The sequence below is a fragment of the Callithrix jacchus genome, chromosome 6, assembly GCF_049354715.1.
Source record: "Callithrix jacchus isolate 240 chromosome 6, calJac240_pri, whole genome shotgun sequence".
NCBI lineage: Eukaryota > Metazoa > Chordata > Mammalia > Primates > Cebidae > Callithrix > Callithrix jacchus.
The window spans coordinates 121453921-121473030 of NC_133507.1; the positions used below are offsets into that span (position 1 = coordinate 121453921).

The window sequence follows — 19110 nt, forward strand, 5'->3', positions numbered from 1 at the left end:
GGAAAACGTCATTCTTGTATATTCAGCTAAAACAGACCATTAGTGCAAGACCTAAACATTAATGAGATCCGGGGTTTGTAATGAAATGTTATTGCTGCTTTTCCCCCAGAAAGTTAAAAGAAAAATGGGGAGAGTTTTTAAGTGAAAACTAAATAAAGGTGTTGGCCTCACAATTGGGAATGCAAGGATGCAGAAGAAATGGTAAAATGTGGGTGGGTAGTATCACAGTAAACAACATAAACCTTACAACAGACTTGAGGTGGCTGTCAAGCCTTTCAGACATGTGATTGATAAGGGATGTCAAAGGAGCGTTTCCTTTTCATCAACGCTTCGGGAGACAGCTGACCAACAAGAACACGAGGCGGAAGGGCGCCCAGTCACGCAGACTGGGCCGCCCCCGGCTCTCCTGGCCACGCCCCCTCCTGCCCTCGCAGTGGGGTCCCGCCTTTTCCGCCTTTCACTTCCTGGTAACCGCACGCCCTTGCACCGCTCTCGCGGGACCGGATTGGCTGACGGGGCAACCGCCAACGGCTGCTGTGTTTAAACCCGAGCAGCAGCCGCCGCTGCTCGCCAGAGCGCCCGGAGCTGGGTGGCGGGTATCTCACGCTGAAAGAGAGGTAAGTCAGTGAGCTGCGGTATTTGGCGTGGCCGCCCTCCCTCTGGCGAGATAGGGGCCGTTCTTGAACCGGACAGCGGCGCTGTCCGCTTCGGTCTCCGGCTCGTCCTCCGCCCTCTGCCCTCCGGGATCCCGGCCGGCGGCCACTCTCCGGCTGCGAGGGCTTCGTTGACGGAGTCTTGTTTTGGATTTGAGTCACGGCCTCTTGTCTCAGATTTGAGCGCCCAGCAGGGCAAGCGGGGAGAGCCGCCAGTTAGGTCAGCTACTTAAGAATTTTCTGTTTTGGGAACTGCTCTACTCCCTGCTTGTTGAACAGTTTCTAGCTCATTGTGAGCCCTCAGTACGTGTCTGCGGAATGAATGTTAGGGACTGCATGCCAAAGTTCTCGAAGGAGCCATCTCCTTTGGAGAGAGGCTGGCTGAAGACGAAAGGGTGATGGAAGACTGGGGAGAACTTGGAACTTGAGCTGCGTCTTCTTGATATGCAGGTAGGATATCAGCAGAGAATAGGGACAATGATTTTTATAGCTGAGGTATCCAATTCAGGAGAATTGGATGTGGAACTGAGTATTTTATATTTAGAGATAGTCGAGATGCTGGCCGAAAAAGTCTCCAGAGTAGTAATAAATAGGAAGACTCCTGGATTTCTGTCATGAGAATTTGAATAGGTGATTGACAGTGCCATTTATTAAATTAAGGAATCGAGTCAGAACCAGCTTACTGGGGAGAGCAGTCCGGCTGTGGTTTCCTAATTAGTAAAATGAGATTTGATATTCCAGTCTGGATTTTTTTGGGAGACGGATAGATTTCTGTTAGGATCCCTTTCAGGTGTGTAAGATGCAACAGTTTGTGGGGAGTTTCTGTGTTCTACTGTCTATGAGATAGATAGTGATCTTTGATTTTAAAGTTTCTTTTTGGCAAAACGTTTAGAAAAAACATTTAGAAGAACCGTTGAGCCTTAATCTTTTTTTGTTTGGTTGTTTTTGTTTTTTGAGATGGAGTCGCCCAGGCAGGAGTGCAGTGGCACAATCTCGGCCCACTGCAACCTCTGCCTCCTGGGTTCAAGCGATTCATCTGCCTCAGCCTCCTGAGTTAGCTGGGACTACAGACGTGCGCTACCACACCTGGCTAATTTTTGTGTTTTTAGTAGACACAGGGTTTCACCGTATTAGACAAGCTGGTTTCGAACTCCTGACTTAGGGATCCGCCCGCCTCAGTCTCCCAAAGTGCTGGATTACAGGCAAGAGTCACTGCACCCGACGAGCCTTAATCTTGAAAGGTTTCTGGTTCAATTTATTCCCCATTGCAGAAATTTCTTCTAAAACCATCTTTCCGTTATTTGCTTGACTCCACCCAACATCTGGTTAACACTTTCAAAGGAGATCCATTCCAAGAGTGGGCAGTTTTTCTATTGGAAAGTTCTTCCAGTCATTCATAGTCACTTCCACAAATGTTTACTCAGCAGCTGCCATGTGGCTGGCACATTTCTGTACTAAGGTACAGAAGCAGACAAACTTGACAAAAATTGATGCCTTCATTGAACTTAGAATTTAGTAGGAGAAAACAGATAATAAGTTAAATAAACTATTTAGATTTATCTTAGACATTGATAAGTTAATGGAGAAAAATAAAACAGAAGGGGAGAATGGGGTAAGTGTACAATTTATAAATAGTTTGGACTGGGAAGCCTCACTAAGAAAGTGACATTTTAGTTAGTGCTCCCAGGAAGTGAGCAAGTCCTGTGGTCATTTGAAGGAAAAGTTGATACAAAGGAAAAAAGGAATAAAAGTTTCTGCTTTAGAGCCCGTCAAGGTAGGCAATGTGGCCAGAGATTCTTGAGCAAGAGGAAGATTAATGAAAAGGATTAGAAAGGTTCACTGATGATAAATTAGGGAAGAGGAGAAGTGTCAAATTGTGTAGTACTTTCTAGGCCATTTTAAAGACTAAGTGAGATGGAAAGCTACTGGAGAGTTTTTTGGGAATAACATGAATTTACTTAAGTTTTAAAAGGATCATTGTGGTTGCTAGGTTGAGAATAGATAGTGGGGGAGAAAATGGAAGCAGAAACACCAGTCACGTAACTATAGCAATAATGTATATGAGAGAGAATGGCAACTTGGAACAGAGTGGTACCAGTAGAAATAGTAGTAAGTAGCCCAAGGGGATATATTGTGAAAGCTGGGCCAGCATAATTAATGATAGAGTGGATATGGAATATGAAAGAGAAGTTTCTGACCTGAGCAACTGAAAGGGTGGAGTTGTCATTAAGTGAACTAGGGAGAACATGGTGGAGTAGGTTGGGGTGGGGAGAGTTTAGGATATGTTAAATTTGAGATGCATGTTAGAAATCCTAGTTGGTGATGAGTAGTAGGCAGCTGGATGAATAAATCTGGAGTTGAAGGGAAAAGTCTGGATTGGGAACACAAATTTGAGAGTTACTGGTATTTAGATTTAAAAGCCAGGATACTGGCTGAGAGGCCAGGAAGTATATGTAGATGTAAAAGAGATGAGATCCAGGAACTAAGACCTAGGGCACTCCAGTGTTAAGAGGTTAGAGAGATGAAGAATAACCAGCAAGAGAGACTGAGAAGTGGTCAGTGAGGCAGGAGAAAACCCTGCCTCAGCACAAACAGAAGAATGTGCTATTGTGCAAGCCAAATGAAGAGCATACTTCAAAAGGAAGGAATGATTTGACATTGACTGCTTTTCACAGATCAAGTAAAAAGAGACTGGGCCTAACCACTGTATTTGATTTAACAACTTAGTGATATAATGCGCTTAATGAACAATTTCCATATGGTAGTGTTGAGAGCAGAAATTTCATTGTAATGGATCTAGAGAGACTGGGAGGAGATGAATTGGAGACAGCAAGTATAGACAACTCTCTAAAGGAGTTTTGCTATAAAGAGAAGCAGGGAAATCAGGTCATAGCATTCCAGCATCAAGGGACCACTTGTATTTTCTTAAATGTCTAATTTTCATGCATTTACACATGCTAGTCTTTCTTCCTGGAATACCCTTCCTAATCTTGATGCCTGATAAGTTCTTGGTTTGTAAGACTTATTTATTAATGCAAAAAATATTTACTGTGTTGATATCATTTGTCATGCACTATTCTATGAGCTGGGGAGTATAGTAACTAAAATATAAAAATCCATGATCTCCTGGAATTTAAATTCTGATTAGGAAAGATGGACAATAAATAAATCTATAATATGTTAGATAGTGATAGATGTTAGGGGAAGGAGCTACAGTTTTGTTTTGTCTGTCACTCAGGCTGGAGTGCCATGGAGTGCCACTGAAACCTCTGCCTCCCAGGTTCAAGTAATTCTCCTGCCTCAGCCTCTTGAGTACCCAGGATTACAGGCACCCGCCATCATGCCTGGGTAATTTTTTTGTAATTTTATTAGAGACAGGGTTTTGCCATGTTGGCCAGCCTGGTCTTGAACTCCTTACCTCAGGTGATCCACCCACTCAGCCTCCCAAAGTGCTGGGATTACTGGCATGAGCCATCACACCCAGCCTGGAGCTACAGTTTTAAGTGACCTCACTGAGAAGGTGACAGTTGAATAGACTTGATAGAGGAGAGTGAATGGGCCATTTGAATATCTGGAGGAAGAGGTTTCTAAACAGCATTTTTTCTAAATGTGGAATAACCAGTACTAAGGACCTGAGACTAAAGAATGCCTGGCATATGCTCCAAAAAGCTAGATCTTGGTAGCCAATGTGGCTTGAGGAGAATGTCATAGCAGGAGAAAAGGAGGAGTTCAAATTAGAGAAGGGCAGAGATAGTGGAGAGACAGTACTAGGATTTTGGAGAGAAGTGGGAACCATTGGAGAGTTTTAGATTGTATAGATTAATTAACTATACAGGAGCAACAGTGGAAATAGGGAGTCAAAGCCTGTTACAGAAACTCAGGTGAGACATCATAGTGCCTCTGACTAGGTTGGCACCAATGGACATACTGAGAAGTGGTCAGATTCTAAATATATTGTGAAGATAAATTGAGATGTAAGAGATTTTTGACCTGAGCAACTGGAAGGATGAAGTTACTGAAATAGAGAAGGCTCTGAGTGAAGCAGGCTTGGGCAGTTTAAATTTGATGCATCTACTTTATTTATTCAAGTGGAATTGTAGAGTAGACAGTTGGATATATGAATCCAGAGTTCAGGAAAGAGATCTGAACTGAGGACTTAAATTTTGGAGTTTTGGCATCTGGCTGGTATTTTAAGTGATGAGACTGTATGAAATCACCAAAGGAGGGAGTGTAGGTAAAGAGAGGAAGTTCAAGGAATGACTCTGTTAGAGGTTGGAAGAACCTGTAAAAGTGACAGAGGAGGAACAGGTAGGTAGGTAGGTAGGAAAAAACTTAGGAGTCTGGTGTTCTGGAACCCAAGGAAATATAGTTTTTGAGGAAGGAGAAATTAACCATATTAAAATGCTGCTGATAGATCAAGTTAGATGAAGACTGAGAATTAGATTTCAGTCTAATTCTGACTATTAGATTTAGCAGCACAGAAGTCATCAGAGACCTTGACAAAAGTAGTTTTGGTGGAGCAGTCCAAGTGAAAGCCTGATTGAAATAGTTAATGAGAAAATTGGAAATTGAGTATAGACAATTTTTTCAAGGAGATTTGCTGTAAAGGTCTGCAGAGAATTGGAGTGGTTGTCTGAGTGTGAAGTGGGAACAAAAGAGGGTTCTTTAAGGTGAGGGAAATAGCAGTGTGTTTGTATATTGATGAGAATAATCCAGTAGAAAAGGAAAAAATTGATGACATAGAGGGAAGAATTGTTGTAGTGATGTCTTTAAAGAGGCAGGAAGGCGTGGGATCTAGTGCATGGATTGGTATCTAGGAACACAGTTGATCCCTAACAAAAGGAGAGAAAACAAATGCACAGATACAGATATGGTAGGTAGGTAATTATAATGAAAGTTTTGAGAAAGTTCTCCACGAATTGCTTCAGTGTTCTCAGAATAACTGTGAGTGAGAATATGAAATAATTCATAAAGAGGAGTGACCCAGGGATTGATAACAGCAGTGAAGGGGAAGGGGTAATAGAGTCTAGTGACTCTATATTCAAGGATGAGAACTTTTAGGGAGGAGAGAAGATGAATGGTCTGCACACATGAATGTGGTGTAGCTTCTAGAAGGCTTGTGGGAGGAAAAACAGACCCTGCCTGACAGGACTGCAGGAAAATCTGTGTCCTTAGGGGAGAGGGTGGTTCAAAAAGATGAAGGGAACATTCAGAGAAGAGATTGAAGCTGTAGAGGCATGACTGGCAAGAGTGAGATAGGCAGGTTGTATTAGTTTATTTTGGCTGCTGTAACAAATTACCATAAATGAGGTGCTTAAAACAACAGAAATGTATATCCCCACAGTTCTGGAGGCCAGAAGTCTAAATTCATTTGTCACTGGGCTGAAATCAAGGTGTCTGCCCAGCTGCAATCTCTTTGGAGGCTCTTCAGGAAAATGTGTTCCCTGCCTTTTTTAAGTTCCTGATAGCTGCTGGCAGTCCTTGACATGTGACTGCATCTCTTTCTATACTTCTTTTAAACTCTGTATATCACTAAGGTTACACTTCTTACATTGTTTGAAAGCACCATCTGTACCCACATTGTACCATGCATTCCATGAGGGCAGAGACCATATCCTTCATCTGTACCCTGCATCTTTGCTCTTTCTTGTAAGGACTCTTGTCCTGGATAATCCAGGATAATCTCCCCATTATAAGGTCCTCAACTTATTCAAATCTGCAAAGGCCCTTTTTCCACATGAGGTTTAGAATTAAAGAGACCTAATAACTTTGGGGGGACATTTTCCAGCTTACCACAGGACCAGATGAGGGATGTGTAGAGCTAAGGGGATTACAGTGAGGGGGATGAAGGTGACCTGGGAGTTGAGGGATTCTTGCCATGATTGACATAGTAAGATGAGTCCTTTGAACTCAGGGCATGTATTGGTGGAGAGGCTGAGTATCGGGGATTAGGCAGGTGCAGGTGACAGGGTGTTTTGTTTTGTTTTGTTTTGTTTTGTTTCGTTTAGTTTAGTTTTGTTTTGATCTCTGCACATGGAGACAAGGAGGGTTGGGGAAGAAATGAAGGCACGGGGAGATTGGTCTTCTCTAAGCACACGGCTCAACATCAACTGCTCCTTCTCAGTGAAGCTATTTCTGATCCTTTTCCTCTGCCCAGGCAGAGTTAATCACTTCTCCTCTGCATTGTGTATTGTAGCCATTACTGTTGTAATACTACAATGTAATGATTTTTTTATCTTCCTGTTGCTGTAATAGGCCATAAACCTAACAGACAAATTTAAGATTTCTTGCCTGTTCCTCCAGCTCCCTTCCCCTCCTTGGATTATGTATATCTCTTCTGTACTTCCTTTAAACACTGTGTATATCTCTGAGGTTACACTTCTTACATTGTATGAAAGCACTGTCTTGTACCCACATTGTACCATGCATTCCGTGAGGGCAGGGACCATATCCTGTCATCTGTACCCTGCACCTAGTACATAGATGATAAATGAAGGTTTGAATGAAAACAAATAGTCATTTACCTTTTTGGATTATACCTTAAGCCACTTTTGATTACATTTATACTCAGATTTTATACAAAGTTTAGCAAATAACACACAAAGTATATTAAGTCATGATTATTACTTTAAAAATATATCTGTCAGTTATTCTTTTTATTAATCAATACTATGATTATTTTTTCTTTTACTTCAGTGATGGAGTGCTCAGTAATGGAAACTGGCTCACTTTTTACCTCAGGAATTAAGAGACATGTGAAAGACAAAAGAATTTCAAAGACTGCTAAGTTGAATGTTTCTCTTGCTTCAAAAATAAAAACAAAAATACTAAGTAAGTGCTGTTAGTTTTAAAATACACTCACATTTTTACTTTTCTCCAGAATTGTTATATGTTTGCTACCTTATTTTATCAAGTACGGAAAATTACTAAAATGACTGTTTTGTTAATTGATAACTTTTTAAATTTGAGCCTTCCTTTCTCCTTCAAGTCCTGTTAGTTGGATGGTTTTGATTATTTACCCTAAATGGTGACAGTTGAATTTTCAGCGGTGAGGCTGGGGTGGCCCAAGATAGCTACTTTCTACAGTTCAGAAAAAAAATACCAATGTGACTTTTCTGGAAAAGATGTAAAAAGAGTAGCAGATTTTTCTGGCATGCTGCAGCAACTAAATAGTGGGTAGCCCAGTGGAGGTTGGCTCATACTGGGTAGTGTAGAGTTTGACTTTATATAGGCAATCTTATGAAGACAGTGAGCACTTTGGAAATGGAAGTTTGTGAATTCTGGAGTTAAGGCATCAGAAGGGGAGAAAAAAAGGAGGTGGGAAAACTCCCCAAGATAAACTCTCATTACTTCTGAAAATTATCTCAATGTTCATACCCATCTTAGCAGGCGTCAGGGAGTTATCCATTTAGTCACATTACCTGCTGATATAGATATAGCTCCTGCGAAGGACAATCACATGTGCCTCCTAAAATAACCCAGCCTCCTGGGTGCCTGTAAATCATGATGCAGCTCTCATCCAGGTCTCTAGGGCCACCCCTTACACTGCTCTTGTCTGTTCCTTTCGGCAAGATTATTCCATACCCCGTGTTATGAGGGAATATGCCTACTTTGAGGAGTACAACAGGAAAATGTTATTACTCTTTATCTTCTGGAAATCCTAAACCAGTTCTAGTCAGTTTCCATTTGCTATGCCAAGGATGGCTATCTGAAACTACTCCCTCTGTGCCAGAGATAAAGTACTGTTTTGGATCCTGTTTTGCAGAATCCCAAATTTTCCCTAAGTACTTATAAAATATTATTAAATTTTTTAAAACATTTCATATACATTATACTTTTATTCTGTGGCATATATTATCGAATAATGACATTTAAGTTAAAATTATGAAAATATAATGATATTTTAAGTGTACTAAGGGAACATACTATATATAAGGTAAACTTTACCAAGGAATTCACAATAAAATTTCTTTGCTTCCAACAGAAAAGCATTTCAGGAGTGATTTAAATCATATTTACATAGTGCTTTTAAAGAGAAGTCAAGTTCAGATTGTAGTAGATGCCTAGAAATAAGTAGGATCTTTTGATATCAGTAAAAGGTCTGACAGGGTTTAAATTATCTGTCTAACATTACGGTAAGTATGCCTCTATCACTCAGGTTAAAAATGGACTTTGGGAGCATTAACTAATTTGTTCAGTTCTGGAGCTGTAGAAACTGGTTTTAGAATTTCACAGATTGGCTATCCTCATTCCTATGGGACATCTCCAGTTAGAGCTGCAGAATCAGTTTCTGTATTCTATCTACTAGTCAAAGGTAGGAAAGCAGGTAGAGCAGCAAGTATCAAGATTTCCTTTTTGTGGCTGATCTAATCATGTGGAATGCTGTGTCTGTGCTGCAGTCCTCTTATTCCTAACTTTTATACATATGCTGCAATCCTCACAACTCCTGAATTCTTCATCTTCTGTCTAGCCTTCATTTCTTCAGCTTGAAACTCTGGGTTTTTCTCAAAACTGCATCTGTATTGTTATTAACTTTTCTAACCTTCAGTTAAAACTTATAAAGTAAAATACATTTTGTCTAATGTAGTTTTACTAAAGAATATAAAAATTTATTAAGGTATAAGTTCAATATTAACTCATTTTTAAAATCTTTTTTACAGACAATTCTTCTATTTTCAAAATCTCTTTAAAGCACAACAACAGGGCATTAGCTCAGGCTCTTAGTAGAGAAAAAGAGAATTCTCGAAGAATTACAACTGAAAAGATGCTATTGCAAAAAGAAGTAGAGAAACTGAATTTTGAGAACACATTTCTTCGCCTAAAGCTAAATAACTTGGTATGGAAGCGATATTGTTTTTGAATTCCAAATTGTAACTTAAATCTTTTAGTTACATTATTGTAGAAGCTCTTAAAATATTTTTCAAATCTCTAATTGTGAAAAATTATTGAAAGTCAGTATGCCATGTAAATCTATGTTAAAGGACAAACTGTTAATGGGTAATAAAATATGTGTTTTAAATCTACATTCTAAATGTGCACTTATGTGCTGTGTGAACCAGTATAATACCTTGATCAATATTTGATTGCTTATAAGCAAAGCGTGGTGCGTTAAGATGGTCATAGTTCTTCCAGTGAATTGAAAGGGAGTTCCAGAATGTTGTTATTCTTTTTTAATCGCAGCACTTACCTGGCTACAAGCCAAGCAGAATGAAGATTATAGCTGTTGCTTCCCCCCCGCCCCAAATTTCAACTCTGTTCACAGACAGGGCAGTAAGAGCCAGTGATTAGTTAGGCTGCAACTATAGATCTAAATCTAAAATGAGTAGAACTTACTCAAAATGAAAAAGGACCTACTCTACTTGTGGGTTAAATTCCTGTGGCTGACAGTTTGTTCTGTTGCCATGTGATATATTATTGTGAAAAGATAGAAAAATGTTTATAGGAAAACTTCTAATTGTCAGTTCCAAATCATTCAGCATATGTGTGTGTGTGTGTGTACATGTATGTATGTATGATATGTATGACTATTTGGACTATATAATATAATACTGTTTGGTACTGGTACTATATAATATGGTACCATTTTAGCTGAATGTGATCTCAATTTTTTGCTCAATGTGGTATCAATTATTTTTTAAGTTTTCTCACATGGATGGCATTCATAAATGCTTGATACTATAATAAACTCCAAGTCTTAACTAATTAAAAGGGGTCTTTATTTTACATGTACAGAATAAGAAGCTTATAGACATAGAAGCTCTCATGAACAATAACTTGATAACTGCAATTGAAATGAGCAGTCTTTCTGAGGTAAGTATAATTTCTATGTAAATAGCATCATTCTTTAGATTACTCAGGATCACTGAAATTTAGTTAAGTAACATCAAGTTTAGAGATTCATATTTCAAATTTTGTGCAAAGAACTGAATGATAATATCACTTTTAACTGGCTAACAGCATATTATCATTTTGTATAATTGGTTATTGAAATTGTCATGTGAAAATTTGGTTTTTATTAAAAGTAACAGGATTAGACAGGTCAGTGGAACATACCGGCCCCTAAATAGACTCAGAACTATAAAGACATTAGTAGAAAGGTAGCATTTTAAATTAGGAAAGACTTTGGTGTTTTGTTTTATTTTTTTAAAAGATGGACACAATTGAAAAACTATTTGGGGAAAAAATAGAGGCTGATCCTATTTTATACTATTTTCTAAAACAAATTCTAGATTTCTCAAATGCTTTTCATGTGGTTCTCTTTGGAGAACTAAGAGGGTTGAAGTCAACATCTAAACTAAAGAAAAATAAAAACTGGACAGCAGGTAGATGGAGAAGCTGGAGGTGAAGGCACAGTATACAACTGTGGTATCTACTTTGTTGAACTTACTGTTTAACTTACTAGTAAACAATTTATCAAGTTTTTTTTTGTTTGTTTTTTCTTTTTGAGACAGAGTTTCACTCTGTCGCCCAGTCTGGAGTATAGTGGCACGATCACTGCTTACTGCAACCTCCTCCTCCTGGGTTCAAGCAATTCTCCTACCTCCCAAGTAGCTGGGACTACAGGCATGCACCATCACACCAAGCTAATTTTTACATTTTTAGTAGAGACAAGGTTTCACTATGTTGGCCTGGCTGGTCTTGAACTCCTGACCTTGGGTGATCTGCCCTCCTTGGCCTCCTGAAGTGCTGGGATTACAGGTGTGAGCCACCATGCCCAGCTGCATACCAGTTTTTAAATTCTCTTTTTTTCTAGTTGTTATTAAGTGGGAGCAGGTGATGGGTCATATATACATAGTGTTCTAACATCAGTTATGAGATCAGAAAAGTATAGAATAAAGTTTCACACATGCTTTTGTCCACCTCTAGCTATTTTCTTCTCCATTCTCTCGTCTCCTTGTACCTCATGCAGGTGATTGCTTTAATATCTTTCTTTATATAAAAACAAACAAATCTTTTCTTTCTTTTCTTTTTTACACAAAAGATAATGTGCTATACCAGATATTCTATACCTTAATTTTTATGTGACATATCTTGGGGATCTCTCTATATGATTACATGGAGTGATTCCTCATTCTTTTTTGGTGCTGCTTCAGATAGATCTAGAGTGGACTTGTAATCTACTTCAATAGGCTCCTGTTGATGGACACTTGGGTTGTCCATTGCTGTTGGCTTGTGTTAGTGTAGAGTGCCTTTCCCTCTTGCATCATTGATTTTTTCCCTCCCTTCTGGATTATTCCCATCAGGGATGTAATGTTATCATCTCTCATTTAAAAAAAAATCAAAACCAAATAAACTTCTTACTCCACTTACTTTCCAGCTACTATCTCAGCTCTCTTCTTGCCTTTACAGCAAAACTTTTTTAGAGATTTGTTCATGATCTCTAGTTTCTCTTGATCCCATTCCAATTAGGTTTTCGCTACCAATCCACTAAATCCTGAAAGTCACCGTTGATGTCCATGTTGCAAAAACCCATGGATAATTCTTGGTTCTTATACCGACCTTCACATGACTTTTAGAATACCACACTCTCTCTCCTAAGTCTCTTCCTACATTTCTGGCTATTCTTTTTCAGTCTCTTTGCTGGTTTCTCTTTATTTTCCTAAGTTTTGGGAATGCCTTATGACTCAATTCTTGGACTTCTCTATCTATATTCGTTCTCCCTAAATAATTTTATTCTATCTTATGATTTTAATTACTACTGTGTACTGATGACTTTCAAATTTATAACTCCAGCCTGACCATCTCCTCTGACCTCCAGACAATTTATATCTAATTACCTACTTGGCATCTGTTTGGATGTCTAAAAGGCATCTCAAATTTCACATTTGCCACCAAACTCGTTCCTTTTTTGATTTGCATCTAAGATAATCTCAACTCTCTTTTCCTATCTTTTTCTTAAACCCCATATCTGATCCTTTGGCAGATCTTTTTAGTTCTGCCTTCAAAATCAGTCTGCAATTCTCATAACCCTCTTTAACTACCCATGTCCAAGGTACCATTATCTCTTATTTACATACTGTATTAATAATAGCATCCCAACTTGGCCATCTTACTTATGCTCTTGGTTCTCTGTGTATTCCCTTATAACAGCCAGAGTGATCCTGTTAAAATGTTAGTCTCTGCTTAATACTCTCCAGTGGTGTCTTATCTATAGCCTGATTTGATCTGAAAACTGCAACTCTTGTTATTTCTTCTACCTCATTTGCTACTCTCCTCTTTCTTCCACTCTTTAACCTTTTCAGTGCATTTCTTTCCCCACTCCCTCAAACAGAGGTGAGCTGCTACCACAGTACTTTTGTACATGTTCTGTCTGCATGTGACAAGTTCCCATCCTTCAAATATTGACTCAAAAGTGACTACAGTGAAGCCTTCCCTAGCAACTCTGCATATATTTAAACACTTCCCACGCCTGCACCTACATTTCATATTCTGCTTTTCTTCTTTAATCTTTCTCCTTAATACTTAACGCTGTATGACCATTTTGTTCATTGTTCATCCCATCAGAATGCAAGCAGCTTCTTGAGTGCAGCGACGTCTTTACCAGAACAATATCTAGAACATAGTAGGATACAATAAATATTTATATAATGTCAGGTAGTATTTCCCCAGTAAGAACGATGCTTATTTTATATATAAATAAGTAAGGTATGTGTTTTTCCTGCAGTCCCTCTTTGATTGAGCTTTTTAAATAAAAATAATGCTAAATAACGCAAGTATCTTTTTAGTATGATGATGATGTGGTCTTTTTAGGTGTCTTAGTATGATTATTTATTTTAGTAACTTCCCTAATTTTACATTTCTGTAATAAAGTTCAGAAATGATTTATTTTTCTTTTAACGTGCTGCTGAATTCCTTTTTGCCAATTTTGTTTAGGATTTTTCTATTGTTATAAGTGAGGCCTCTGAAGATTTCTTTCTATACGTAGAAAAAAAATAAGGCCATACAGTCTTTAGACATTGATAAAAATGTTATATATGCTAAGCTCGTAAAAATAATTTGGATGTTTTACTTTTTCTATGTTCTGGAAGAGTGACACAGTATTAGAATTGTTTTTCTTCAAAGGTATGGTAGAGTTATTCTTTGAAACCATCTGGACCTGGGACTTTTTTTAATGAGAGTGATAATAGCTTTTTGTTGACTTTATTTATTTATTCTATGGATATTGGTCCCCTTAGGAAAATGTCATTCTCTGTTTTGTTTTTAGTTTTATTAAACTATCTTTCCTTAGAAAGTTATCTGTTTCATTTAAGTTTATAATTTATGCTCACAGAGTTGACCAAAGTAGTCTGTCATTATTCTTTTTTTTTGAGACGGAGTTTCGCTCTTGCTACCCAGGCTGGAGTGCAATGGCGCGATCTCGGCTTACCGCAACCTCTGCCTCCTGGGTTCAGGCAATTGTCCTGCCTCAGCCTCCTGAGTAGCTGGGATTATAGGCACGCGCCACCATGCCCAGATAATTTTTGTATTTTTAGTAGAGATGGGGTTTCACCATGTTGACCAGGATGGTCTTGATCTCTTGACCTTGTGATCCATCTGCCTCAGCCTCCCAAAGTGGGTGATTACAGGCTTGAGCCACTGTGGCCGGCCCATTATTCTTTTAATTTTGTCTGTGTTGTATTTCTTCAGTTGATTAATTTTGTGTATTTGGGCTTTTGTCTTCTTTTTCCTGCACTATCTTAGATTATTGTGGATTTTCTATTTTATTTTATTCTTTTAAAAGAACCATCTTAAAAAAATAGAACCATCTTTCCAATTTAATTCTAATTTAATTTATGTTTGATGTTTCATACATTTTTTGCTTTTATCTTTAATAAGTTCTTTTGCCTTTTTGTGGTTCACTGTTACTTTTCTAACTTTGAGCCAATGCTTTTTTTTGTTTGTTTGTTAACTGTAGGTAAGATGCCATTTCTCACTCAATACTTTCATTTTTTAAATTCTCTTTAGTTTTGAGAATTTTGACTTGATGTGTTTTGCCATGAATTTCCTTGGGTTTCTTTTTGGGGTTCACTCAGACTCTTGAATTTGTAGCTTCATGTCTTTATCAAGTTTGGAAAAATTTTCAGCCATTATGTCTCCAAATACTTTTCCAGTCCTGCCCTCTTTCTCTTTCTCCTTTTCTTCTAGGACTCTGATGAGAAGAATGTTTTATCTTTTTTGCTGTTCCACATATCCCTGGCCCTCTGTTATTTTATTATTATTATTTATTTTTTTGAGACAGACTTTTGCTCTTGTTGCCCAGGCTGCAGTGCAATGGCACGATCTCAGTTCACTGCAACCTCCACCTCCCGAGTTTAAGCGATTCTCCTGCCTCAGCCTCACAAATAGCTGGGATTACAGGCATGAGCCACGATGCCCAGCTAATTTTGTATTTTTAGTAGAGATGGGGTTTCTCCATGTTGGTTGGGCTGGTTCTGAACTCTCGACCTCAGCTGATTTGCCTATCTCAGCCTCCCAAAGTACTAGGATTATAGGCATGAGTCACCGCACCCAGCTCCTCTGTTATTTTTTTCAGTGTCTTTTCTCTGTTGTTCAGTTTGGATAATTTTTATTGTTCTATCTCCAAGTTCACAGATTTTTTTCTCCCTTTTGTTTTCTCTGTTTTGCTGTTGAGCCCATTTAGTTTATTTTACTTGGTTCTATTTTCATTTCTGAGCTTTATTTGGCTCTTTACATTTATTTGTTTGCTGAGATGTTCCAATTTTTTCATTTGTTTTAAGCATTTTAGTAATTGCTTGTTGAAGCATTTTTATGCTATTTGTTTTAAAATCTTTGTCATATGATTCCAACATTTGTATCATGTCAGTGTTGGTATCTATTGTCCTTTCTCATTCTTAGATTACCTGATTTTTGGTATGATGAGTGACTGATTTTCGATTATATTTTGGACATATCATGTGCATTATAAGACATTGGATCTTATTTGCAGCTGTTTAAGCAGACCTCCTTTGACACTACACTGGTGGTAAGGGGAGGTGCTGCCTACTGCCAAGTGGGGACTGAAGTTTAGACTTCCCATTCAGTCTCTGTTGACAACACTGATGGGGATGTATGCCTTGTAACTGTTGAGTGGGGCTGGGAGTTCAGGCTGGCACCACTATGGCTGGAACAGGGAAGGGCATCTGATTACTTTCATAGCCTCTGCTGACATGAGGATGAGAAGCAGGGACATTGTTACTTCTGAAGAGTGATGAAAATCTTAGTTCTTTATTAAACCACTTCTGTCCCCACCACAGAGGAGAGGGAGGGGAACTCCTTTCTATCACTGAATGGGGATGTATAGCATATATACATTTTATTTTCTATATATTATGATGTTTTTACATCTTTTAAAACATTATTGACTGGAGACACTGCCCTTCTCAAGGCTAGTCAATTCTTACAGATAGCAAGGGGCCAGCCAGGATCATGTCTTTTGTTTTAGTCCATTTTCTGCTACTATAAGAGAATACTGCAGACAGGGTAATTGATCGTTTCTTTTTTCATTTGAGATTTCATTCTCTAAAAAGATTGTGTAATTTATAGAGAACAGAGATTGATTTGGTTCACAGTTCCGGACACTGGGAAGTCAAAGAGCATGATGCAGACATCTGGCATGGGTCATCCCATGGCAGAAGGTGGAAGGGCAAGAAAACATGCAAGACAGAAGAGGAGGCCAGACTCCTATAACTAACCCACTCCTGCAGTAACAGCATTAATCCATTCATGAGGGCAGAGCCCTTATGACCTAATTACCTCTAAAGGTCCTGCCTCTTAATACCACCGCAATAGTAATTCAGTTTCAACATGAGTTTTGGAGGAGACATTCAAACCATAGCACTTTTGATATGCAAGCTAACTAATCCAAAGCCATACCTCCCCTGTCTGGCCCTTATATCTCAGGAGGCAATCATCCTCTGCTTTGATTGTCTCTGGGCCAGGTACTAAGCATCCAGGGACCTACCTCTCCTATGTCTTAAAGCTTGCCAAAATTGTTCAAACTAGCCAATTCTAGACTATTCACCCTGTCCTGCCTTGCCTTTCCTATGGAAACTCCAATAGGCCCTGGCCTAAACCTTCCCCTTGTTCCCATCTTCTGCCTCCTGACCACCCTAGTGTCTTTTCTCTGTGGCTCTTCATGGCCTGCTGTACCTCTTGTCTCTAGGACCTGTGAGTATAATAAAATTTATTTTTTCCTGAGAGTCTTTGCCTTCTTTTAATGACTGCACTCAACTGACCATATCATAAAAAGAATATGAAACAGGATAGAGATTCAAATATGTCCTCCAGTGACATTGCTGAGTGAGGAGGTACTCTTTAATACTGGGCTGTCCCATGCCTTTTCTGTACGCCTGATTTGGAAGAGAGTTCCCTTGTTATAGCCTGGTGAGTGTGGAAGTTTAGGTTCCCCATTTGACCTTTGTGCTTTGGTCAAAATTAATTGACCAAATATATGTGAATCCATTTCTGGACTCTGTTCTATGTCATTGATCTATTTTTCTGTCATTATGCTGTTACTACACTCTCTTAATTACTATAACCCTTTAACTTTTTTCTTTTTCAGTTTTTTTTTATTTTTTTACCTATTCTAGGTCTTTTGCATTTTTATTTAAAATCAGCTTGATAATTTGGTGCCATAGCCTTGTTTCTATTACAGCTTAGCTCTGTAATAAAAAACATGGTTGTGTGTTGCATAATTTTCTGGTCTTTATTAAATAATTAAAACATGTTTGTATCTGAAAATTGAGAAATATGGATAAGCAAAAATATAAAACATATATTAAAATCACCAAATTTTTAATTTTTAAAAGCCATTTAAAAGATGTATTATAAAATTCAATAAAATATTATATAATACATATGTAGACATGAGCATATCGCATATATCTAAAGATATTGTATATGTGTAGGTATACTCATATGTGTTTATTCCTACACATAGAACAACGTTGCGGTTATATACTAAAATATTGGCACTGATTGTCTTTAGTTCACATGATTAAGGATGAACTGTGTTTTCACCTTATTATCACATTCTCATTAAACTTAAAGACAAATGGAAGAATTGTTCTTTTACTATTGATGTCATTGTATAATTTGGTACTGTTATAACTAACAATTTAATAAGGTTAAAAACTTTGAATTTTCTTTATTTTCAAAAATAGTTCCATCAGAGTTCCTTTCTACTGTCAGCTAGCAAGAAGAAACAAATTAGTAAACAATGCAAATTGATGCCTCTTCCATTCGCAAGGTAAGTGTGTCCTTGAATTACACTGGTTCAGAGTATGTAGATTTTATATAACACAATCTGTTTGTGTGTATTGCACAATGTTCAGGATAATCAACCTATAGTTATCTACTAAGGTAGAAATGAGGTGGCTTGTAGTGTTGTGCTATAGGTTATGTCTCTAGGACTTCAAGGAAACTTACCTTAATCCCTAAACCGGGTTTATTTGTAATGTCTTACCACTTTTCAGTTCTCTTTTTTGTTTTCATCTAGTTGACTTCTGGCCTCATACTGATTTTTGCTGGATAAATCTGATGACTGTTTCTACCTTTATTATCTTGTGTACTGTCCTAAGCTTTAAAATTAACTTTCGCCTTTGCTCTTCTCCTCCTGTCCACAATTCTTATTTTTAATTAATTTGATTATAAATCATAGAAAGCATCCTATTTCAAATCTATCATTTTAAAAGTCAGTTATCGAAGCCCAGAGAGGTGAAATGATTGAATGAATTGATAGCATTGACCAAAATCCTCTTGTCTCTTTTAGACAATTTTCTTTCTATTATATATAACTTAGATTTCATGATTTTACTTAAGTGCACAAGTAAAGGCACTTATATATTAGAATGCTATCTGTGCCAAAGTAAAAATCTTTCTATTCATTCTAGTTTGTTCTATTGATTTGCCTATTATGTGTGTTATTACCATTTTGTAACAGTACATTTTAACTGTTGCGATTTTAAAACAGTAAATTTTGTTGTTTATTAGATCCTTAGCAGTTTTTCAAAAGGATATTGTCATTATGCACACATTATTTCATATAGATATGCAAATCAAGTGTCAACTTGTTTTCTAAAAAATTGTATTGTGTATTTTTAAGTGAACTTCTGTTTGAAGTGTATTATACATATTGGAACGTGGTAGATTTTCAGCAAGTGAACACTTGTATAATGAATACCCAGAACAAGAAGCAGAATATTACCAACATCTCAGATACTTCCTTTCCAGTCACTACCCACTATCCAACACCTACCCAAGGATAAATATAATACTGACTTTTAATTAGAGATTGATTAATTTTGCATGGTTTTGAACTTCATATAACGAAATCATACAGTATGTATGCATGTTTCTGGGTTCTTTTGCCCAGCATTATGTTTGTGAGATTCATCCATATTGCTGTATGTAGCTGTAAATTATTTGTTCTCATTGCTGTGTAGATTATACTACAATGTATTCACTCTTCTTATATTGA

At 37.8% G+C, this 19110-nt stretch overlaps 1 protein-coding gene across 6 annotated transcripts in view; it reads left to right on the top strand.

Annotated features, from left to right (window-relative positions):
• Positions 1–569: 569 nt before the first annotated feature.
• Positions 570–19110, top strand: part of SGO2 (shugoshin 2) — a 59603-nt gene continuing 41062 nt past the window's right edge. For 4 of the 6 annotated variants that reach the window (XM_008999165.5, XM_008999168.5, XM_002749613.6 and 1 more), the window contains exons 1-5: positions 570–617; positions 7350–7484; positions 9314–9489; positions 10386–10463; positions 17795–17880. In XM_008999165.5, coding sequence (XP_008997413.3) covers positions 7352–7484; positions 9314–9489; positions 10386–10463; positions 17795–17880 — 473 coding nt within the window. In that variant the 5' untranslated portion in view covers positions 570–617; positions 7350–7351. Of the gene's footprint in view, positions 618–932; positions 1104–7349; positions 7485–9313; positions 9490–10385; positions 10464–17794; positions 17881–19110 lie in introns of those variants that run through there. The other 2 variants (XM_035305259.3, XM_035305258.3) reach the window with 2 other exon arrangements.